Below are 24,897 nucleotides of genomic sequence, written 5' to 3' on the forward strand. Positions count from 1 at the left end.
CATTCTCCTGCTAGCTTTTCTCCCAACCTGGCCCCAATCCACGAAGGAACCTAGGTGCCTAAACTCCAGATTTAGACATCTATTTCCCAGTTTTAGGCACCACTGAGACCCACAACCCCCCCCCCCCCCACTCAGCTGCTGCATGCTAACCCTGTAGGTGGTTAAACTCAGATGGTGTCTAAATTTTTGCTGTTAAAGTTCCCTAGGCACCTGAATATCTGCCTCTGGGCATATATACAATACTTCACTCTAGGCCTAAAGCACCAGCATGATCCTCAAACCAAGTGGTGGTACTGCCACCTCACTCATAACTTTTAGCCAAGCAGTTAGAACATTGAGCCTGTATGTGGGTGAGCACCCTAACCACTGGGGTAAAATGTATAAGGTAGGCACTATCACTTTGGCATTGCTTGCAAGAATGGCTTAGTCATCTAGCCCATCTGACTCCAAGAAAGGTATTCCAACCTGTGGGTCACAACCAGAGATGGGGGAGGGGAATTAGGACATACTCCTTTCATTGGCATCTCCCATTGGTTAGTTTAAGCAGCTCCTCCAATAGCACACTGGTTCTTGTGGATCCCACTCTTAGGCACCTATCTTGCCCCAGGCATTTTACAGGGAGCCTATGCACCTAACTCAGCACTTTTGGATCCCATTGTTGTGCCAGTGATTTTCTAGGCACCTAAAAGTTGGGTGTTAAAATGCCTAAGTCTCTTTGTGGATCTGAGCCCCGATCACATCAACAATTAACTAGAGCTGACCTCCGACATCTGAGAACACATTGTTTATATGCTTCAATCAGTAGGAAATTTTCAAATGCTAGCATCTCTATTCTTATTTTCTCTATCCAAACTTTTCCCCTTACAGCTTCCATCTTTATGCTTATTCACAATTTGCACCTTCTCTTTGGAGCAGCCACTTCACAGCAAGTCCTGTCTTCACAATTACATATGAAATCGTTCCCTAAATCCACGTGGTTCTTATGAAGAATAAATCCTAGCAACACTGTATCTCATGGCCATTTTATTCACTAGAAAATAGTCATTCGTGCCTTAGGCTACAGACTCTTCAGAGTATGGATTGTGATTTTCATTGAATCTTCCCTGTTGTAAAGTGCCTTGGCAGGTTATATATGAAAAGTATTGTTTCTTTTATCCAAAGGTCTCCAGGAGTATCACCCCTGTGCAGAGGGCCAGCACAATCCCTTACCTTATTTAGAGGGCTTAAATAGGATTTATGTATAGGCTTTGTGCTGGCTCTCTGAACAAGCATGCATTTCATGTATAGGGTTTTACACCTAAGAGTCAGAATGTATTTATTGGGTTAATACATGATTGTCAAGTGCTAGACGGCCTGATGGCATTGAGATGCCAGGTGGGGAAAAGTTCTTTCTTGGGCTCTAACTGATTAGCCCAGGAGGGAAAGCTTTTCAGATTGAAAACAGAAGTTGATGTTTCATGTACCTTTCCTTTTTTTGTTTTGTTTTTGTTTTAATAGTTTAATACATAAACACCAGGTCATATACAAAGTTATATCACAACAGGAGTATTTAACAGTGAAGTCAAACAAAGTAACAACAGAGAACGGAGGAAAGCATTATAAGGGTTGGCAAGACCCTTACAGTGATATAGTTAAGATTCCAAGCCTTATGTCTGCTTTATTATTTTGATTTTCATTAGCAATTAAGTAGCTGAGGACTTGGCCCTGATCTGGCAAATACTCATGCCCATAAGTTTATGACCATGAGTTGAATGTTTGAAGCATTGGAACCTTACAATCTAATAAATAAAATAAAATATTTTAAACAAGTTATGCTGTTGCCAATAGCTGGCTGAGATTTAAGCTCTCATAAGGAGGATATAGCAATTGGCATCTACACATTTTGTGCCAGCTGCTCACCAGGTTGCATCATCCTTATGTTTCCTGTCTTTGTGGGATGAGTTTTATATTTTAGAGCAACAGGTGGTGGGTTTTTTTAATTATGAACTGTTAATTTAGCTTTTCTTCTTGTATCTTTTCCACTTCAGGCCCCAGTTCAGAACAACACTTAAGCATGTGCTAAGTCCCATTGACTTGACATTCTTAGGGTTTAGACGTGTTTCAGTGCTTTGCTGAATTAGGGCTTCAGAGAGGACACATATTATTAAAGCACAGGGAGTTAGAAAGTCTGAGTTTTATTTTTGGCTCTACTACTTCATCAGTGTCTGACTTTGAGCCTGGCTCTTCTACATGCTCAGCTCCATGCCTCGGTTTCTCCAGTTGTAACAATAACTTTTGCAAAGACCTCTGAGAAAATTGAGATGGAAATTAAATACAAGATAAAAATACAAAATATTATCTTTACTAAAGAGCAGGCCTAGCAGATAAACATCACAAAAATATGTCTGATATATAGTTTCTGCCAAACTTAGAGAAAGACTTGGGAGCTGAGATAGGAATCTCCTGAAACAAATATATGCAGATAGAAATATCAGCGGCAACATAGTTCAGGGACTTGCCTTGCTGAAGGCCCAATTCCTCTTAAGGGGGAAGGAGATGTGTAGGTACTAACTGAACTACTTCTGGGAAAATAGTTCAGGGGTCTGGCTGGGATTTGGGACCCTGCTAAATCAGGATATGGATATGTGGGGGGCCCAAAGAGGGCTTAAAAAAACAGTCATCCTAGTCATGTATTTGTTAAATGTGTACTGCTCATATAGGTTGCAGCCCCTTACCCCCTTCAACGTTAAATATCTAGCATGATTTCTCTATAACTACATTCCCATCATTCACAGTGGCATGTGAGTCATTGGCATTCATTATGATGACACATTGAGTTGACTATGACTATAAACAGCAAGACCAGAAATTGAAAAATATATTTTCATTATCAGTAAGACTAAATTCTAAATCAGCTTCTGAATGCATCTATTTATCCACCACCCAAACCCCTTCTTCAGTTCATAGCTATTTCATGGAAGTGCTGTGTTTGAACTGAGGGAACAAGTTCGCTGTGCAAATAGTCTGCAGATTATGTATTTACTCTATCTAGTGTGTAACATTTTAACATTTATTAAAACACCTATTCTTCCTCTTAAATGAATCCTTGGTATTGGGGGGAACTAATGTCATAGAATCACAGAATATCAGGGTTGGAAGGGACCTCAGGAGGTCATCTAGTCCAACCCCCTGCTCCAAGCAGGACCGATCCCCGATTTAAATCATCCCAGCCAGGGTTTTGTCAAGCCTGACCTTAAAAACTTCAAAGGAAGGAGATTCCACCACCTCCCTAGGTAACGCATTCCAGCGTTTCACCACCCTCCTAGTGAAAAAGTTTTTCCTAATATCCAACCTAAGTTTCCCCCACTGCAACTTGAGACCATTACTCCTTGTTCTGTCATCTGCTACCACGGAGAACAGTCTAGAGCCATCCTCTTTGGAACCCCCTTTCAGGTAGTTGAAAGCAGCTATCAAATCCCCCCTCATTCTTCTCTTCCGTAGACTAAACATCCCCAGTTCCCTCAGCCTCTTCTCATAACTCATGTGTTCCAGTCCCCTAATCATTTTTGTTGCCCTCCGCTGGACTCTTTCCAATTTTTCCACATCCTTCTTCTAGTGTGGGGCCCAAAACTGGACACAGTACTCCAGATGAGGCCTCACCAGTGTCGAATAGAGGGGAACGATCACGTCCCTTGATCTGCTGGCAATGCCCCTACTTATATATCCCATAATGCCATTGGCCTTCTTGGCAAGAAGGGTACACTGTTGACTCATATCCAGCTTCTCGTCCACTGAAACCCCTAGGTCCTTTTCCGCAGAACTGCTGCCTAGCCATTCGGTCCCTAGTCTGTAGCGGTGCATCGGATTCTTCCGTCCTAAGTGCAGGACTCTGCACTTGTCCTTGTTGAACCTCATCAGATTTCTTTTGGCCAAATCCTCCAACTTCTCTAGGTCCCGCTGTATCCTATCCCTACCCTCCAGCATATCTACCTCTCCTCCCAATTTAGTGTCATCTGCTAACTTGCTGAGGGTGCAATCCACACCATCCTCCAGATCATTTATGAAGATATTGAACAAAACCGGCCCCAGGACCGACCCTTGGGGCACTCCGCTTGATACCGGCTGCCAACTAGACATGGAGCCATTGATCACTACCCGTTGAGCCCGACAATCTAGCCAGCTTTCTATCCACCTTATAGTCCATTCATCCAGCCCATACTTCTTTAACTTGCTGGCAAGAATACTGTGGGAGACAGTGTCAAAAGCTTTGCTAAAGTCAAGGAACAACACGTCCACTGCTTTCCCTTCATCCACAGAACCAGTTATCTCATCATAGAAGGCAATTAGATTAGTCAGGCATGACTTGCCCTTGGTGAATCCATGCTGACTGTTCCTGATCACTTTCCTCTTCTCTAAGTGCTTCAGAATTGATTCCTTGAGGACCTGCTCCATGATTTTTCCAGGGACTGAGGTGAGGCTGACTGGCCTGTAGTTCCCAGGATCCTCCTTCTTCCCTTTTTAAAAGATGGGCACTACATTAGCCTTTTTCCAGTCGTCCGGGACTTCCCCCGATCACCATGAGTTTTCAAAGATAATGGCCAATGTCAAAACCAAGGCTACAAAGTACCATGTTCAAGTTCTTTGTACTACATTATCAGACACACAAATGTGTCCAATATCATAACCGTACATTTATACACTGGTCATGTATTTTACATAACATCATAAAAATGAGCAGTTATATGACTGTATAATGCAACATTCAACTAGTTGGTACACGAAAGAGAATAAAGTTCTGCCTTTGGGGGCTTTCTGTTAATCTTTACTCCACAAACTGTAGATCTGTTTGTTTGTTTTTGTTTTTTAAATTACTACTTCACTCATTTTTACAAGAAATTATGTAAATATAATACAGAGGGAAGAATACACTATATTACGTTTGATAAACTATTGTTGTGTTGTATAGGGAATTACCACTACTCCTTTTATTACTGCCAGGAGTTATATCAATAATTTCTAACCTAAAACACCGAAAATCTCTTAAATCTCCTCCTCTTTTTGGATTAGGTATGGTTCTCTTGTTCTGCATAACATTTGATTAACGGGAGCTACAAGCGTGAGCCGAGGCTGAATGGATTCAGTTATCTTTCCTGTAACTGATCAAATTATTTGTTGCAAATGAATGACCAGACAAATGTAACTCTGTTTTCTGTTGGTAAATTGTTCACAAAATCATTGTGATTTCTCCAACCATATTTGGTATTTCCTGCATAGTTTATGTGTTGGCAAATTATACCCTTTGCATATTTGCCGTATATGACTCCATTCTCTGACAGGATTCCTCTTCTGGATTATTCTTTCTAAATAGGAGAAAAATGAATGGCAAATAGTCTTGTTCATGTACAAATTCCCTTGTTCACACATACCAATAAGGCTAATCCTATAGTCCCTGATTCAAAGCCAATGAAAGTCAATGGGAGTTGTTCAAATAACTTCAGTTTAATATGGATCAGACCCATAAACACAGCCAATTCCCCAAACTTCTGTGCAAACAAAATTCTGTTTATGTGAATGGTTATGGTCAAACTCAACAGCTAATTGAAATTCAAACAAATGTTCATGAATACGGTTTTGGAAATTTTCACTAAGCTCTAGTTTTTACTGAAACACAAATAAGAACTTGTCCACGGCTTGAAAAATAAGACTATCAATTTTGATTTGATATTATTTTTGACTATTTAAGAATATACTCAAGCATACCATTTTAATAATTCTTCTAGAAAACTAAATTTCAGAGGTAAAATTAGGCCTCAATCCTATAATGAAGTCCATGGAGTTCAGAGGGCAGAGCTCTAGCTATATGATTTTCAGTTCAGAATGAGAGCCTTAACTGGTGTGTAAACAAATACCAAACATAATATAAGTTTTTTTCATGACCCAAAATAAATTTGCTCATTTTCATGATATTGTTATTGTAACGCTGACAGACCCCGGTCGTCAGCGAGCAGGACTGAACAGGGAACCTCTGGAACTTAGTGCATGAGCCTCTACTGCATGAGTTAAAAGCCAACTGGCTGTTAGCTAAAGCTGTAGAACAGATTCATTTTATCTCTCTCTCTAACTGGTCTCAGTGCCACTAGATGGGACACAACACCACACCCAGGAGGTGTGTGGGTTACACTATGATCAGTCATTGTCAACTAAAATATTCTCAACTAGTTCTCCTGATATTGATAGATCACTTACCCAGAAGGAAGAGCAAATGTATTTTCTGCTGTCTTTGGTTATAGGCAGGTGTTGATGCAAAGGCCAAGGACAGATTCTCAAATCATTTTAAGATCTGAGGCTGCAGCCAAAAACCAGCAGAGTGGGAATGTCCAGTCACTGCTATCCAGGCCCATTTTCTTATAGTACTCTTATAACTCTGCTCCTTCTGTGAGCAGATGCCCTAACACCTTCTTTAAATTCACAAAGATTACGTCTCACAGAATTAGTCAGTATTTTGAAAGTGTTTTCTTTTAAATGCAGCCTCTACTGTTATCAAGCCTTTTATTTTGGATGACTCAGATGGCTGAAAGAAGATAAAGAAACAAATGTTTTGCCTAGAATTAGAAAAACTCAGAAGAAAATGAGGCACTGATTTATGAACATGTCAAAGTAATCATCACTCTGGGATTTGTCCTGCTATACTCTAATAATGTATTCTACTGACATTGTCCACTGAACTAACTAATTGCCTAAGAAGTGTTAGGCTACATAGTTTCAAGACACAGGATACCTAGTACTTATAATTTAGTCAACACTTGTTTATAAATAGAATGGTTTTAATAGAAGTTCTATTCCCATATAAATACCATTTGAATAGGCATGTATATGAAAGTGAAATATGGTTAAGCAAATCATAAAAGGACAAATTCTGGGGCTTTTTCAGGATAAAAACCACTATAATTTTAAATAAACGGTTCATGTAAAGACCAGTTAAGATCCAATTACAATGTCTTGTGAGAGATCTGTATTCGTGAAAAAAGGAATTATTAGACTAGACAAATTTGAGAGACTGATAGCAAAATAAATGTTCATCATCCTTTCCTAAATACTCCAAAATCCGAGAAGAGTGTTTGGCTATCATAGATGATGGAGTATGTCAAATAATTAAAAAAAGAATACAGGCTAAAATTAGCATTTTTAAGTACTGAAGTGATATGGAGTAATATCTTTGAGTAACAAGGTTTGAATACAATAAACCTTCCTAATATGGACATAAAAACCTGCTTCTCTATCCCCAATCTCTGAGCAAAGATTTAATAAGAATTCATTATTTTTACATAATATGGTACATTTGCTTACTAGTTCAGTATGAAATTTTAAACACAATGAAATTGAACTGAAACATAATGTTAAAAATAAATATGCAAAGTAAATTTAGTGATATGTTATCCTTGCTATTTTAGGCCCCGATCCTGCAAAGACATTTGTACTTGATTAATGTTATGCACATTGACTTTAATGGGACTACTCACAGGGGCTAATCCTCAGCTGGTATAAACTGTCATGGCTCCATTACATACCCCAGAGTGTGTAAAGTTACTTCTGTACACATGATTTTGCAGGTTTGAGGCCTTATTCTGTTGGAATCACTCGTTTCCTAATGTAAAAATGTTGCCATTCACAATAGGGTGTCACCATCATGAATGAGAAATTAACAAGCTTCTCCTTGCTGATAGCTTAACAAGGAGATTTACAAAGACCTGAAACTCAAAAAAAGAGTCCTACAAAAAATGAAAACTAGGTCAAGTTACAAAGGATGAGTATAAAAAAAAAAGTGGCATTTGTAACTGTGTTGGACCCAGGATATTAGACAGACAAGGTGGATGAGGTAAAAACGTTTGTCGGATCAACTTCTGTTGGTGAGAGAGACAAGATTCTGAGCTTATACAGGGTTCTTCTTCAGGTCTGGAAAATGAACTCAGAATGTCACAGACAACTACAAATTGGAACAGATTATTTAGCATAAGTAGTTAACTCATATGTTAAGGGACCATTGGACGTGTAGTGGCCCATTAACACTCCTCCAGTCACAGGATGAAAAAGAAAGGCCGGGGACAGGTTTAGTGGGTTACAGATTGTTGTAATAAGACATAAATCCGGCATCTCTATTCAGCCCATGATTTTAATGTCTAGCAAAGTTAGACATGCCTATCACAACATGCGGCACACCTCATCCAGTGCACTAAATGCCCCAGTAACAACTACGTGGGTGATACAAGAAAAGCACTATGCTCTTAAATGAACTTGCATGGAAAAATGATAAAAGACAGAAACACCCTATCACGTGTGGGTGAAGGCTTTTTGCAAAGCAATTACTCTACATCTAACATCTTAGTCCTCATCCTCAATGGAAACTTGAACCACTCCTTCAATCGATGAGCCTGGAAGCTTGAATTCATAACTTTGCTAGACACGAAAAAATCATGGCGTGAATAAAGACAATGAATTTATGGCTTATTACAACAATCTACAACCCACAAAACATCCCCCCAACCTTTCTCCCAACCCCTATTACTGAAGAGATGTTAACTGCCACTTCACCTTGAATAGTCCCTTGAAATTTGTTTTATCAATTTATGGTAAACAATCTGTTCCATCTTGTATTTAGCTGTGACACTCTGAGTACATTCCCCAGACTTAAAGAAGAGGTCTGTATAAGCTCAAAAGCTTGTCTCTCTCACCAACAGAAGTTGGTCCAATAAAAGATATTATCTCACTTATCCTCTCTCTATCAAAAAAACCCAAACAAACAAACAAAACCCAAACACAAGCACGTAGGGACAAAATTAGAAAGCCAAAGTACAAAATGAGATTAAACTTGCTAGGGACACAAAGAGTAAGAAGAAAACATTTTACAAAAGAGCAAGAAGACAACCAAGGAAAGAGTATGCCCATTACCCAATGAGGAGGGAAAGACAATAGCAGAAAACACAGCAATGGCTGAAGTGTTAAATGCCTTTTTTGTTTCAGTTTAAACCAGAAAGGTTAGCAGTGATTGGATGACTAACATAGTACACATCAGTGTAAATGCGGTAGAATCTGAGGCTAAAATAGGCAAAAAAAAAGTTAAGAATTAGGGCTTGTCTACGCTTATCAGGGTCCAACAAGTGGCGATCGATGCATCGACAGTCAATTTAGTGGGTCTACTGAAGACCCGCTAAATCAACCGCATATCGCTCTCCCATCAACTCCTGTACTCCACTGGATCAAGAAGAGTAGGGGGAGTCGATGGGAGAGCGTAGTGTGGACTCCACAGTTTGTGGATCTAAGCTATGTCAATTTGAGTTACGCTATTCACATAGGCTAGACATATATCAGTATAACTATGTTGCTCAGGGGTGTGAAAAATCCATACCCCTGAGTGCTGTAGTTATACCAGCCTAACCCCCCACATAGAAAGTGCTATGTTGATGGGAGAGCTTCTCCTGCCAACATAGCTTCTGCCTCTCAGGGAGGTGGATTGAGTACCTCCTGACAGGAGAAGCTCTCCCGTCGGTGGAGTAGTGTCTTCACTAAAGGTTTACTAAGACTTCTGATACTGTCTCATGTGACCTTATCATTAGTAAACTAGGGAAATGTAGCCTAGGTGAACCCACTATAAAGTGGGTGCACAACTGGTTGGAAAACCATACTCAGTAATTATCAATGGTTCACAGTCACAGTGGAAGGGCATATCAAGTGAGTCCTGCAGGGATCTGTTCTGGGTCCATTTCTCTTCAATATCTTCATAAATGATTTGGATAATGGGATAGAGAATACACTTACAAAGTTTGCAGACGATACCAAGCTGGGAGGGATTGAAAGCACTTTGGAGGACAGTATTAGAATTCAAAATGTCTTGACAAACTGGAGAAATGGTGTGAAATAAATAGGATGAAATTCAATAAGGACAAATGCAAAGTACTTCACTTAGGAAGGATTAAGCAATTGCACAAATACAAAATGGGGAATGACCACCTAGGAAGGAGTACTACAGAAAAGGATCCCTTTCAGTCCTATAGTTCTATGATTCTACAATCAGAACATGTTCTTCTGTAATTTATTTGTTTTACAAATTAGCACAAGTTAGACCAACGGAGACATTAGCAGCACAATCAATTATTATATGAAAAATCTGTTTGAGAGTGGGATTATTGCTTTATTGATTTAGTTTAAAATGTTTATATGCTTTGAAGACATAATGGTAAAATTTTATTCCTAGATTGTTCACGCAGTGCATAACAGTGATAGTGCTCTTAAACTCTGATTTAGCCTGAAGCATCTTGTAGCAGGCCAGAAACTGAAGCCTTAACTCCTCACAGGCCTACCTCACCCTATGATACATCACCCTCTCTGCTTCATATCTTCTTGGCTGTTCTAAGCAACAGTTCAGAAGGCAGTTATATATATATACACACACACACTTGTGTGATGTTGTATGATTAAAATATGACAATGTTTATCATTGTTGCTACCACAGTTATAATTGCAACAAATTTTATATGAAGTATGTATGTAAGGTATCAATGGAAAATTTACAATCAAATATGATTATCCTGTTTGTATGCATGCATCATCTTTGTATATAAAGTTATGAATATTGATTGTGTATGAGTATTTCAAATGTGTTTGCTCCTGAAGTAACACGCAGAAGGTAATTTTCATCCAAAATGGCCAGCACATTGTGAACGGACTATTCAAGTTGATGGCCCATTAAAGGGGACACAGCTTTTAACAGACCACAGAAGAAGCCTGTCCTCGCCCAATGGGCCTTCCTGTGGACGTTTTAACCAGAATATGAGTAATGGCTGTTCCTATGACTTATCAAAGCATGCAAGGGCATGTGACTTGATCTGGACTCCATCCTGAGTCTGTAATTTTCCACAAACTAAGACTGAGAGCATCCCTCCACATGGAACAAGATATTAAAAAACCCTGGAAGCATCTCCATTTTGCCTCTTTCCGTCTCTGATCTCTGGACTATGGACTTGCACTAAAAAGAGCATTCCAATCAATGGGCTGAGGACATTCTAATCTTTTGGAAGTTACCAAAGACTTTACAAGCCAGCAGTTTATGCCATCACTGCTTCAAACCTGATATAAGAACTCTGCAGTTGTTGTATGTATTTGGTTCCTTTAATCATTTTAACTCTCCTCTTTCTTTTCTCTTATAAATAAACCTTTAGATATAAAGGATTGACAACAGTGTGGTTATTGGGTAAGATCTGAGTTATATATTGACCTGGCTATGTGGTTGGTCTCTTAAGATTAGAAGAACCCTTTGTTTGATTAAACTGATTTTAAATAACCACTCATCATTAAGTCTAGTGTCCGGGTGGTGAAACAAGGGCTGGGATACCTATGGAGACTGCATTTCTAACTTCTTGTTAACCAGCATGGTGAGACAGAAGTTTACTTTTGTTACTGGATTGGTATATCATATGGAAGAATAACCAGGAGTTTGGGGTGGGTCTGGTCCGTTTATCCTGAATCTGGTATTCTCAGCTGTGACCCACTGAGGCACGATGACATTACGTCACCCTCATACCTTCTTCGTTGTTCTAAGCAGCAGCTCAGAAGGCAGTTTTACATATTTTATGTGTATGCTTGCTATCTGCATTTTTGCTGCCATGACCAGATGATCCCACACTTTAAAGATTACTTTTGCAAATTAGATAAAATGGGAAGATTAATGGAAAATGCCAAAGCCCAGGATTAATAGGAGCATGAAAATAGCACAACTGCATTTGGATTTTCTGAGACACTGAAGAGTTTGTACTCTTCTATACAGAAGCTTGGTGGACATACAGAAAAGGGGCATGGAAAGAAAGAATCATGGAAGGGAAGACGCATGCTTACATGACTGACTCACCACTGCAAAAATCCCAGCTCTATTTGAAAAGTATAATGTCCAAAGGGTAGCCTATTCTTTGATTTTGTTTTTATATTTCTCCTTAGTTCATATTTATTTTTAGTTTATTTCAGTTCTTTAGGGAATTGTACTGCCCTTTTTCAGCTGATTAGAGACATTCCTAAGTGGCTCTTAGCAACCGTGAAAATCAGAGCGAAAAGGTTGAAGTGCATGTCAGCTGAGAAGTAGGGACAGCCCAAAAATTATACAAATAAAAATGTACAGAGTTAAAAGATATAATTGACATAAAAATTCAGATGTATGCTTAAAAACAAAATTTACGGGCCTAAATTTTGCTTCTCAGAAGCCACAGGCTTAGGTTCGTTTGGGTTTTTTTCCTTCTAAATAAGACTTAATCCTCACATAATTCTATGCTGTTCAGGGGAATTGGATGGATTAGGAGATTATTCAGGGAAAACAGAAACTTCAAACTTCTAGGTTACACCTATGAACTTAACTCAGGTCATTAGTGAAAGAAAACCAGTGTACTTTGAGGCATGTTAAGTAAACTGTGGAAAACAGGTTGACGGTCTCAGTTCATCTTGCAGTGGACAGGTTTTACCTTACAAATATTACCATCATAACAGACACTTTTGTTAAGTTTCACTAGAAAGACGAGTGACTGAATAAATGTGGATACTTTTCTCACCTGTACAGACTCGCTCAGTCAGAGATGATTACATTGGCAGGGTTGAGTGGGAAGCATACACTGTTCAATGTTTTATCTGGTGGGTAAGTAAACTGAGGGTTTGCATTACCTATACCGTCAACCCAGTTCACAAGCAGTGAATTCACTAGAAACCCTTTCCCAAACTGCTGTTTATTATCATAGAGAAAACAACTGCTTTGTCGAGCTAGGCTAAGATGCAAAAACTTACTGTTGTAGGTTCATTCATTAAACTCTCATTACTTGAGGCAAAGATGGAGTTGATACTACAGTCTCAGCTACAGAGGGTTGTCAGAACTGCTTGAACATTAGTGCACTGAGCTACTAAATCAGCTGCTTTTTTGTTGACTAGCTTGCCAACACACCTCCAATCTAGTCCCCTTACCCACATCACTGCTCCTAGTCTACCCAGATATGAAAGAATGAAAGATTTTTTTCCATGTTCTAATGTAGGACAGTTCTAAGTTAACACCAATAGTTTGTGTAAATGTGGTTTAAATTATATTCTAAGCTTTTTTTTTTCAAGTCACAAGACTGGTGTACAGTATCCTTGCATAAGATTACTGTGTATAGTGCTTGACATCCACATATAGTATTGCAAGTGCACATTTTGCTTCTGGTACCATTTAATATCCTTATGTAGAACAGACCTTTATATACAGATAAAATTGTTTTCAGGACCTTCATAGAAAAAACTCACCACTATTTAATAAACTACCAAAGGTCATATAATACTAAGTAATTTATATACCAAAGGGTCATATACTTTATTGCTTCTGTTGGCCAGGTTCATTGCTCCACCTGTTCTACCGTTCCATCCCGCTCTATTTCAATGATTCCCTTCAAATCCCACCCCCTTCCCTCATGACAGGGGCTCTTGGTGCCCCCCATCTCCTCCTATACCCATACCAGGACCCCCATTCGACCTCCATGCCAGGAGCTCTGTGTTCCCCCTTCCTCCCATGCCAGGGGCTCTGAATCTGTCCCTACTCCCCCGAGCTCTCCCAATTCCTCCTTTTCCCCCATCCCAAGGTCCCCCAATCCTCCCTGCCAGGGGTTGTGTGTGCCCCCCCCTCATTCCAGAAGAACTGTGTGCCCCCTAATTTCCCCTTTTCCCTCATTCTTATTTTTTCTTTCCATCTAGGCCTATTTGGTCTTCAAGTATGTGATGGATGCACAAAGGGGATCCATCTAGTAAACTAAAAGGGCCTCTACCCCCTCAGCCCCCCTCCACCCCCCCATTCAGAGGGGAAGGACCAGAAAAAAAAAGAGATCAACTGATTCCAGGGACAACACATGAAAAAATAGGGATGGGAGTGAGGGACATAGATTTACACTCAGGGTACCAGAGGGGGACACCAAACAGACCCACTGGGGACAGCACCCACTCCTAGAAAGAGCCCAGAGAGTTAGTGGATGGCACCCAGAGAAACTCCGCCTGGACACATGAATGGACAAGTCCACTGTCCCAGTTGCATGAACCTACCCCCACCCCACCCCCAATCTAACCCCTTCCTCCTTAATTGATACATGGCCAATTTGGCCAGTATCAGGAGAAGGTTGATGAGGGGGTCCCGTGACTTCATGTGGCCATGGATATGGAGTATACGAGATAAATCTTCAGCATGTCAACATTTTATATTGTATTGGGATTAAGGGCAGAGCTGACCTGTGGGGTGTTTTTATGATGGAAAATATTAATGACTCACATCAATCATTTCTTTGATCTTTAGACAATTACAGAGATGGTTGAAGCTCATGCTGTGTCTGCTAACCAGAGGCAAGGGGGTCTGTGTCTCCCCATTTCCAGTTTACAACAGAATTAATAGGGTTCTTCCCACTGATGCCTAGAACATGAGATGAAGGACAAATCTGAATTTTCATTTTAAAAACATTTTCCAGGTCTCATGATAGTGAAAAACCGTCTAAAAACATGACTCAAGTGTAACCAATGCAGTGACATCTGCCTAAGTGTGCAGATAGTCCGAGCCGATAGCTCTATGAGGGATGAACTGCCTCATGCATCTCAATGGGGTATAAATTTCAAGACCCACTGTTCTGGGGACCCTCACCAGAACCATGGGCCATAGCGCAGGGAGGGAATAACTGGGAAGAGCTATGTCATGGTGTGCATAGAACCTCAGATTGTTTTAATCTGGGCGAGAGTCACTGAGGACAGTTCTTGCACTGGGGCAGACCTCCAGCTATGGTACATGAGAGAGAGAAAAAAGAGTCACAGGCAGCATTGGGGGTTTCACAATGCCAAGTCCACTCCTATGGAAGAGTCTCAATAGTAATATGGCTGCCCAAGGTGTGAACATGTTGTCTGTAGGAGGGAGATTTTATATCAGCATGGCAAGAATGATCTGCCCATACCATTTTATTGAGAATGTAATGTTTAATTGCAGTTTGTTTTTCCACAAATCAGCTCTCTTTCGCTCATTTGTGGCATGCCAATGACCAGCTATTATTAAACATTATTATCTAAATTTAATGGAGAAGGCAGGTTGTTGGGATATTTTAAGGTTAAGTATAACAATAAACCACTGGTGTGCTGGCATGGTATCAGGGAGTAGGCAGCGGCACACACTATTCCTTCGCTTAATAAATGAAGTGTTACCCCTTTCCCCTCCCTTCTCCTTGTTAAGAATTAATAAGTGTTGCAGCTGCATAAAAAATGTGGGGATCTAAAGGATAAGGAAGGGTAAAGAAGTGTTATCTCTTCTGCCCCTCCTTTCCCAGCTATATAAGCAAGCCCTGGGTCACGGTTCCTTCCTCCCGCCCCTGAGAACTGCAAATTAAGGGAGATTTATGGCAACAAATTGTTGCAAAGAAATGTATTTTCAAAGTAAAAATGCTTGTATGACATGTGTAATGCTGCAAACAATGGAAAGGGGTGGGCATACCAACAGTATGGGTGTTCCTATTACTTAGTAAGGGTTTTGGGGGTGTTGTAACGTATGTAGGCGTTACATATTAACTTAAATAAAAAGAGTGTGATGTAATTAATCCAGTGCTTACTGGACAACTGGGTCCAGGAGAACAAGTACCGCAATAAAGAAACTCATCTACTCAAATCCGCCTCTGGGTCAGCCTGCTCCTTCTTCTAACACAAGTTACTTGAAGAAATGTTCTGAGATCCCATTTATAGAAAATGCTATGAAAAAAATCAGTTACTGTGCTAGTGGATGAAAAAAAGACTGCTGAATTCTGCAGTGCAATATGGGACACCGTGAGAATCTTTTTTTTCTAAAGAACTGGCATGAAATCTCTGCTACTTTGCACAGTCTATGGTGTGAGTTCTCACAACTTGTGCAGGTTTGTGACACTTCATAGCTGATGTCCTTTAAACAGTCCCAGAAAATAGAATTAATGTAATCCTTTCACCAAGTAATCCTCTCACCATGCTTATTAACTTTTTTCCTATCTGATTTTTGCATTTTTACTTTAAGGGAGTATTGACTGAGTTCTGCCTGTAAAGCAGTCAGCTTACACTGCATTTGTTTCATGTGCAGAAAGGAAAGGAAATAACTGCATATGATAATTAAGTCATCAACTGCTTTCAATACTTACCATACCCTACCATACTTTAGTAATCATACTGTTCTAACATATCACATTTTTCTGATGCATCACTGGTGGCCCCTCATGTCCTTACTGATTCAATACTAAGAATAATTCCAACATATAGTGTTTTACACAATGAAGTATTACACAGTGAAGTATTTGTTCATTCAGACTCCAAGAGGGTGAGTTTGTTTTCAAAATTACCTACAAAACCCACATGTGAGTGCACAACTTCACAGGGAATTATAGAAAATTTGTCCATTATGTTTATCAAATTATTTTTCCATTCCCAAAGAGAAAAGTGTATATTTAAAGATTATTTATTGCCAAAAATACTGCAAACAATTCTGGTCATTCATGTTCAAGAAACATGAATTCAAACTGGAACAAGTGCAAAGAAGGTCTACTGGAATGATCAGGGGAACAGAGAGCCTAAAAGAACTTGGATTGTTTAGCTTTGCAAAACAAAGGCTGACGGGATATGATTGCACTCTATAAACACATCAGGAGGTAAATATAAAGGAGGGAGAAGAGCTAGTTAAGTTAAAGGACAATGTTGGCACAAAAATAAATGGTATAAACAGGCTATTAACAAATTTAGGTTGGAAATCAGAAGAAGGTTTTTAATCAATAAAGGAGTGAGGTTCTGAAACACCCTCCCAACAGGAATAATGGAGGCAAACCACCTAACTAATTTTAAGATGGTACTTAATAAATTTATTAACAGGATTAATATAACTGTGATAAGAGGGTATTGGATTCAATGACCCAGGGGGTTCCTTCCAGTCTTATGTCCTATGTCATATCATCAGTGCAGTAGATAAACAAAGACAATGTATCTGCCCTGAAAGAACTTACAATCAAAAAGAGAGAAAAAACAGGATGAACCAGGAAGTGTAAAGATGGGGACAGCATAGGCACCAATACTTCAACTGCATACTCACAGATGGACTCCTGAACCCACATGGGGTGACTTCAGCAGGTTCTGCAAGGCCATAGAGGTCCACCCACATAGATCCAGTTGCAAGACTAGAACCTTAGGGCTAGATCTACAAAGGGGACTTAAATAAGCAGCATTTCAACGCTGAATCTAGATGCTCTTCTGCCTAGTAGAATCCACAGCCCCAAGTTAGACTCCTAGGCTCGCTATACAATGCATGGGCAGAGTTAGGCACCTAACAATGGGATTCATAAAAGCCGGCAGGCTGAACAGGAAGCCACCTAAACTAGCCAGCAGAAAATGCCAAGGAGAGGGGTAACGGGCCATGAGCAGCCAGACCTAGTAGTTGGAGTGAGAGTCTACAGTCATGAGACAGGAGTTAAGATTCTTCTGGGTCAGAATACCAGGAGGCCAGAAGCAGCAGACAAACTGGAGATCAAAATCACAAGTCAGATGCCTGGAAATCAGGGTGGGGGCACAGGCAGGGCAGAGTGGAGACCAGTTGTTTGAACAGCTTCCTGTTCCTGCTGCTGGCTTAAGTAGGGCCAGTGGGCCAATCACCCACTCCGGAACTCCACCTGTTGGACCTCAGGGATGGACCCTCACACTGGGTCCTAGGTAAACAATTACCAGCGGGCTGCCAGATGGAGGATTGGAATGCGGCCTCTCACATAAATCCTGTTGGCCTGGGTTTGAGACCTGTGGATCATTACAAGAGGTTGTCCCTCAAAGGGAGTTAGGCATCCTAAATCTGGGCTAGAGAGAGGCACCTATCTTTGCTCAGGATTCACAGCTATGAGCCCTCTCTTGGAGTTAGGTGCCTAAAATCAGGTCAATCCTTTCTCAAGAGAAGTGGTGGTGATGGTACTACCACTGCCCTTATACTCTATAGATAAGGATAAGATTTTGTCATGGAAGTCACAGATTCCATGCCTTTCAGAGACCTCTGTGGCAGCTTCAGCCCTGGTAGTGGCAGGACTGTAGATATCAGCCAGCAGGGGCTCCAAGCCACCAGATACCACTGGCCCTGGGGTCCCTGCAGCTCTCGAGCTATGGCAGCAGCGGGTGCTGAAGCCCTCCCGCCCTCCACAGTGGGGCTTGGGCTCTTATTCTCCCCCCCAGGCCACCCTACACTACCCTACCCGTGGGTCTTGGACTTCAGTTCTCTCCCTATCAGTCCCACACACACACACACATTATTTTAGTAAAAGTCACAGACAGGTTGTGGGCTTCTGTAAATTTTTGTTTATTGCCCACAACCTGTCAGTTATTTCTACTAAAAATAACCAAGACAAAATCTTAACCTTACTTATAGCTCCATGGCTAGAGCAATCACCCCAGATGTGAGAGACCCAGGTTCAAATCCCCACTCTGCCTGATTTGGAGCAGGGATTAGAACCCAGATTACTTATCTCCCCAGTGACTACCCTAGGCAATAGGGTATTCTGGCATCAGTCTTTCCTGTTCAATCTTTTGCATTTTGTACAAAATATTTAAATATTAATTGGAGCAGGAACTAGAACCTGCAAGCCACTGTGCTTTAAAGTCATTCCCACTCACACTCACTCTCTGGCTCAATGAATATTTAAGTATTCATACTGAAGCCTTCGGAGGAGGTGGGCTTCAGAGCCCATTTTAAAGTGCTGTCCACACAACTATTTTTAGAGTGCTAGTACAAGCCTGCTTGCCCAACTCTATCAGGGCTGCCCGGCGGGGGGAGTGGCGCAAGTGGGGCAATTTGCCCCAGGCCCCGGGCCCCACAACGGCCCCCACGAGAGTTTTCAGGGGCACTTTGGCGGCGGGGGGGTCCTTCAGTGCCGCTGAACACACCCAGAGTGAAGGACCCGCCGCCACTTCTTCTGCTCCGGGTCTTCAGCGGCAATTTGGCAGCAGGGGTCCTTCCGCTCCATGTCTTTGGCGAAGTGCCCTGAAGACCCAGAGCGGAAGGACCCCCGCTGCCAAAGACCCCAGGCCCCCTGAATCCCCTGGGCATCCCTGACCTCTATCATCCCGGGCTGGGAGCTTTACTGCTGCAGGCTGTGTAGACATATCCTAACTCCTATCCCTGATTCCTCATCCCACCACTTCCTTTACATAGTAAAATAATCAAATCCTACAATACCCCCAGTTTTTCAGCATTCATTAATTCTTTAACAGTATGGCTCAGCATTTCCTTCTCAAGCCTATTCTGTCTACACAAAGGTCATACTTGAACACAAATTATGCATGGGCAGACTATAGTCATCTGTGAAACACTGATACTTTTTGCATGAATGCCAGTACAAAAATTATATTGTAATGTCTTTCTATCCTCAAGAAGTTCTTAATTCACATATCAATCATCTAACTCACCTTAATAGCTCATTTAGACCATTCCATTGTATCCAGTCCATACTTCTAGATATCATTAATATACTCTGGAAGTTGTTATAATTCACAGTGAGTTCTCAGTCTGAATATATGAGCATGTCCACATTCCCTTAAAAATAGGGAAAGTAGCTATGGTGCATTAGGTGCATTATTCTTTAAATAAATATTGTAGCCAATTTATTTTTGATTCATGAATGCTGTAATACCTGGAACCATAAACTGTGGTTAAATAAAATTGTCTTTGCTTTATTTATGGCACAGCCACACAGTAATGGAGAACTCAGCTCTCTGTGCCATGGTTAATAGCAGTACAGCAACACTTTTAAGTGGCCTTTGTGCTATGTACGTGGAGTAAACCTTAGAGACATTCAAAAGAGTATCATTTTTCAAAAGCTGCAGTTGAACACAGTAACAAATGTATTACAGTTCTCATCCTGCACTGAGATGACCATGGGCACAGGTCTGCCCATGCAAAGCTCATTGCAGAATCTGCACCTAAATGTGTTCGTTTCTTGCCAAACATCATTGCATATAATAATAATACTGGTTTTAATTTTCAAAAACATTATCCAGCATTTGAAACCTGCAAACTACTAATTTTTTTTTAGATTACTGTATTTAAAAAAATATAGTACTCACTCCACCTATCCCTAGATTTTTTTAGTTCTATCACTAACTCTTTGCAAACTAGGGTTTATGAAGAAGATCTTTTAGACCCTTAATTATAACTGCATCCTCAAAAATTTATGAAAGGCTCAAAGTAGTGAACAGATTTTTTTATTATTATAATAAATGGCATTTTAACACATATTTTGTCACTATCCCAATTTGGGAGGCCAACAGTCAAATTTTCTTCAAGTGCTTAATCAACCAGTGAGATACTTTACACACACTATTAGAAAATAAAACTACAACACAGTGCCTTAAAAAATGTCTATAGTCATTTTCTCCCTGAGAGCTATACCAGTACTTTACAGTAGAGTGCTTTCTGAAAAAGATTGTTTGGCTTGGACAAAGACCAGGAAAGTTTGATCAATAAATACATCTTCACTGATCTTTATTTTTTTTCAATCCAGTGCTCAGCCTTATTTAATACTTCAATTTCCAGTGTTGCACAATAAGGCCATGTAATATATTCTAATTTAGGCCACCTCAGTGCTCAACTAGACACATTTCATTTGTTACTGTGCAAATTATTGTTGAATTGTATCCACTTACCTGGTTTGCTTTCGTTTGGTTTACACTGCACTTCCTCAACACAGTCTGCGGGAAACCATCCAACAAGTCCTCGGGTGCTGCCTTCCCAGAATCCACCTTCACCAATGCTTAAAACTAAATACAAAAGAGAAAGACAAATGGAACATTAACTTTTTCACCACTTTTCCTCTGGAATAAACTTAAATTCTAAGATTATTTAAACAATGGCACACCCATGAAAATGAACATAGCACAATAAGCCAATTTCTGCTTCCCAAAACATCTGCACAGAATCACCTGCATAGGTGATTCTCAGGTATTACTACTGGAGATGGAAGCAGGGAGCCTACTGTTGAAACAGAGCTCAAGGTGCACATATGACTCCCAATGCCCCACCACGATCCTTTAAATATACTACTGTATTTCTGCAATACTGATGTTATAAATCATAAATCTCAGCAACAGGAAAGAATGAGAACTGAAGATGCTAAACCAATAACAGGCTCAGATTCTTGGTAAACTGGGTCTCAGAATTTATTTTTTTAATTATTCATAAATGTTATACTTCCTAAGGAAAAAGGAGATAGTATTTACATTATATAGTAATGAGTTCTTTAAGATGCATAGTCTCTATGGATGCACCACGTCAGGATGGTCTCTTGATTGGAGATTTTTGTCAGCAGTGTCCACAGGTCCACACCTGTGCCCTACACATCCCTGAGCTCCAGTGTGAGGGTAAATAGGGAAGGGCAAACTTGCTGCTACTCCAGTTCCTTCTGAACCTTAAATTCCAGAGTCAAAGATCCCAAAGCAAAGGGGAAGGAGAGCGGGTAGTGGAGCACCCTTAAGGACAACACACCTCAAAGAACGCCAGTTACTGTACAAGGAAAGTAAACTCTCCTTCTTTGAGTAATTGTCCCTATGGGTGCTCCACGTTAGGAGATTTCCGAGCAGTACCTCAAATACAGACGAGGGTGTTGAGGAGATTAATTCAGTGCAGCCTTGCCAATGTTCAAGATAGGTACACTCTTGGATAAAACTATGGAGGTAAGTTAAGTGGTGAAGTGGCCATTTGTACTAGGTGGGTGACAACCCACCAGAGGTCTCATAATTGCCAGCATGCATCCCGACATCCCATTTTGATACACTTTTGGAGGACACTGGATGCCTTTTCATTCTTTCCACAAAATAATTAGTCTGGGAGAAGCCCTAAAGGGTTTAGTCCTATCAAGGTAGAATCAGAGTATGGAGACTGGCTTCCTCTCCTAAGAAGTTTGGGGTAAAAAATTGGTAGTTGAATGTCCTGACTGATTTGGAAATCTGATAAGATCTTAGGTAGGAAGTGAGAATGGGGATGTAAAGTCACCTTAACCCAATAGAACACCATGTATGGTGAATCAGCCATTAGCATTCCTAGTTCTCCTACCCATCTGGCCGAAGTGATGGTTATGCGGAATGAGGTCTTGAAGCACAAATGAAGAAAGTAACAGGTCCCCAAAAAGTTCCTCGAGGCACTGAGGACTAAGCTGAGGTCCCCAAGTGGAGTAGGTTCTTTGAGATGTGGAAACAGGTTGAATAGAATGAATCTTGCAGCAGTAGGGTGAGTGACAACTCACCCTCAATCGGACAGTGGAACACTGTAATGGCAGCTAAGTGAACCTTAACTGAAGTCAGTGATAGAACCATGATTTTTAAATTTAGCATGTAATTGAAAATATGTGTGAGGAGAGACTCAAGAGGAGATTATGGATCATTGGACAAATCAGCCTCAGAAACTATTCCACTTCTCTAGGCGAGTTTTCCTTGTGGCAGGTTTTCAGCTTTCCAGCAGCATTATTTGGACCTCTAGACACCAATCTCCTTCTATGTCACAGTGTTGTCAAGGAGCCAGCCCTTTAGGTGGAGAGACAAGATGTTGGGGTGAGTCTTGGTGCCGGATTCCTGGGTCAGGAGGTCTGCTGTCAGAGGAAGGCAAAGAGCCCATCGCAGGAATTTGTTGGCCAAACCTATGTTGGCCATGACAGTGTTCTAAGGATGGACACTCCTCTCTCATTTCAGCTTGTTCAGGAACTTAAGGAGTAATGGCACTAGGGACTAAGCATACAGCCAGACACAAGGCCAAGAGGAGCATCTCCCAGTGACTTGGAAGCATGCCCTCCCCTCAAGCAGAAGTGCCGGCACTTTCTATTGAACAGTATCACAAAGAGATCTATCTTTGAGGAGCCCCTGGTGAGACAAATGTCCTGAAATACTGCGTTGTTCAGATGCCAGGCGTGGTCTTCAAGGAAAACCCTGCTCAGGGAGTCAGCTGCAGTGTTCTGTAACCGCAGTAGGTGAACCTTTGAGATTTCTATGATGTGAGATATGCACTAATTCCACTGAGGCAAGGTGGGCATAGGGGGTGTGTGTACTGCTGGGAAGGGAGACCCAGAGTGTGGGGCTACTGCTGGGGGAAGAACCAGAGGTAAGGGGCACCGGGGTCCAGGAGGGACATGGGCCTAAGGCAGGCAAGATACCGGCCAGCAGAGGACTCTCTAAGAGCTGGAATTGAGCTAATTCCCGAGGCAACCAGCAGGACGTGCTGTGCTGGTGAGCGTCGAGCTGCTACATGTGCAAATTAAGGTGGACATCAGAGAAAACCTGTCCATAGGCAAGTACTTTCTGGCAAGTGTGGAGTTCAGAGTGGCTCCAACAGATTCTATTCATTGTACAGGTGTGAAAGGAGATTGCTCTGTGCTGAGTTGGAGGCCCAGAGTGTGGAACAGGGATAGGGCCTTGTTGGTTGTGAACTATACCTTGAGAAAGGAGCAAGATCCAGTTGCTGAGACAGGGGAAGACAAGTATTCCCATCTGATGAAGATGGACTGCAATGGCTGATAGGACTTTTGTCAAGATCCTCAGGTCAGTTGAAAGGGCAAAGGTCAGGACATGGATAGTGGTCTTTGCCAATGATGAATCATGGGATGTATCTGTAGAAAGGCTGCATAGCTATACGAAAATATGCATCCTGGAGGTCAAGGGCAATGAACCAGTCCCCTAGATCCCAAAATGGAATTATTGCTGCCAAGGTTACCATCCTGAACCACTGACTGTGGACAAAGATGTTTAAAATCCTGAGATCCAGAATCGGTCTCCATCCTCCTTTTCTCTTGGGAACCATAAAGTAGAACCCTTTTCCAATGAAGTACAGGAGAGAATGCAACTCCTGATGTAAGAGACCCTTGTGAGAAGGGTCCCAGAAGAGGAGTGTAGAAGGGGTGTAAGAGGGAGGGATGGAGCTGAACTGGATGGAATTGAAACTACCTCTAGGTTTCATCTGTCAGAGGTGATGAGCTCCCAGGAAGGAGAAAATGGGAGAGGCAGACTCCATAATGTTGATGAAGGATGGATTGGTGCATCAAAGGATCCGGGTTGGTGTGACCCTCAACCAATGCATCAAAAACGGTCACTTAGAAGAAGCCATTGACTGATGTCACTGTGGAGGTTGGCCCCTTCTTAGGAAATCTGACCTGTTTCTGGGTGGTTCAGTCTATTTCATGGAGGTTTGGTAGTAGACAGAGGGAGACTGTTGAGCTGTTTGTGACTGACTGTATTTTCTCTTTGTTGCAGGTATATAGATGCCAAGAGATTGCAAAATTGCCCTGTCTTTGAGAGAGTGGAGGGATCAAGCCGTGACAACACTGAAGAGCTTAACCTTTCAAACAGAAGATCCTCCATGGTATTTTGTACTTCCCTAGGCAGGCCAGAGAATTGTAGCCACTACACAACACAGCACATGACTACAGCAGTTGCTATAGAACTCAAAACTCTGTCCTCTGCATCAAGTGAAGCCTGAAAGAAAGTCTAAGTGATCATCTGGGCTTCTCATCTGGTGATGAGAGCTTGAAATGTCTCCCTCCACTCTTGAGACAAGTGATCAACAAAATGAGAGAATTTCAAGTAATTTGTGAAGTCATATTTCGCCATCAAGGCCTGATAGTTAATAACTGGGAATTGTAGAGTGGCTGAAGAATAATTCTTACAACTGAGAAAGTCCAGGCACCTAAGCTCCTTGTTGGAGAGGGTTGATCTAGACCAATACTGTCCATTTCTTTTGTTGACAGAATTGATGACCAAAGAGTTAAGGTTAGCCTGTTTGGAAGTAGGTGGGATGGTGGCTGGTGTTTGCCACACCGTGTTGGCTAGTGACAATAAGGCATCATTGATAGATAATGCAATCGTGACTTGAGGAGTGATCTG

At 41.2% G+C, this 24,897-nt stretch overlaps 1 protein-coding gene across 2 annotated transcripts in view; it reads right to left on the reverse strand.

Moving 5' to 3' along the window:
• The window catches only part of SHANK2 (SH3 and multiple ankyrin repeat domains 2), a 612,060-nt gene that overhangs the window by 294,611 nt on the left and 292,552 nt on the right, over positions 1–24,897 (reverse strand). For both annotated transcript variants that reach the window (XM_037899997.2, XM_043548746.1), the window contains one exon: positions 20,680–20,793. In XM_037899997.2, the coding sequence (XP_037755925.1) occupies positions 20,680–20,793 (114 nt within the window). The remainder of the gene's footprint in view (positions 1–20,679; positions 20,794–24,897) is intronic.

This window comes from Chelonia mydas, chromosome 6 (genome assembly GCF_015237465.2).
Source record: "Chelonia mydas isolate rCheMyd1 chromosome 6, rCheMyd1.pri.v2, whole genome shotgun sequence".
Classification (NCBI taxonomy): domain Eukaryota; kingdom Metazoa; phylum Chordata; order Testudines; family Cheloniidae; genus Chelonia; species Chelonia mydas.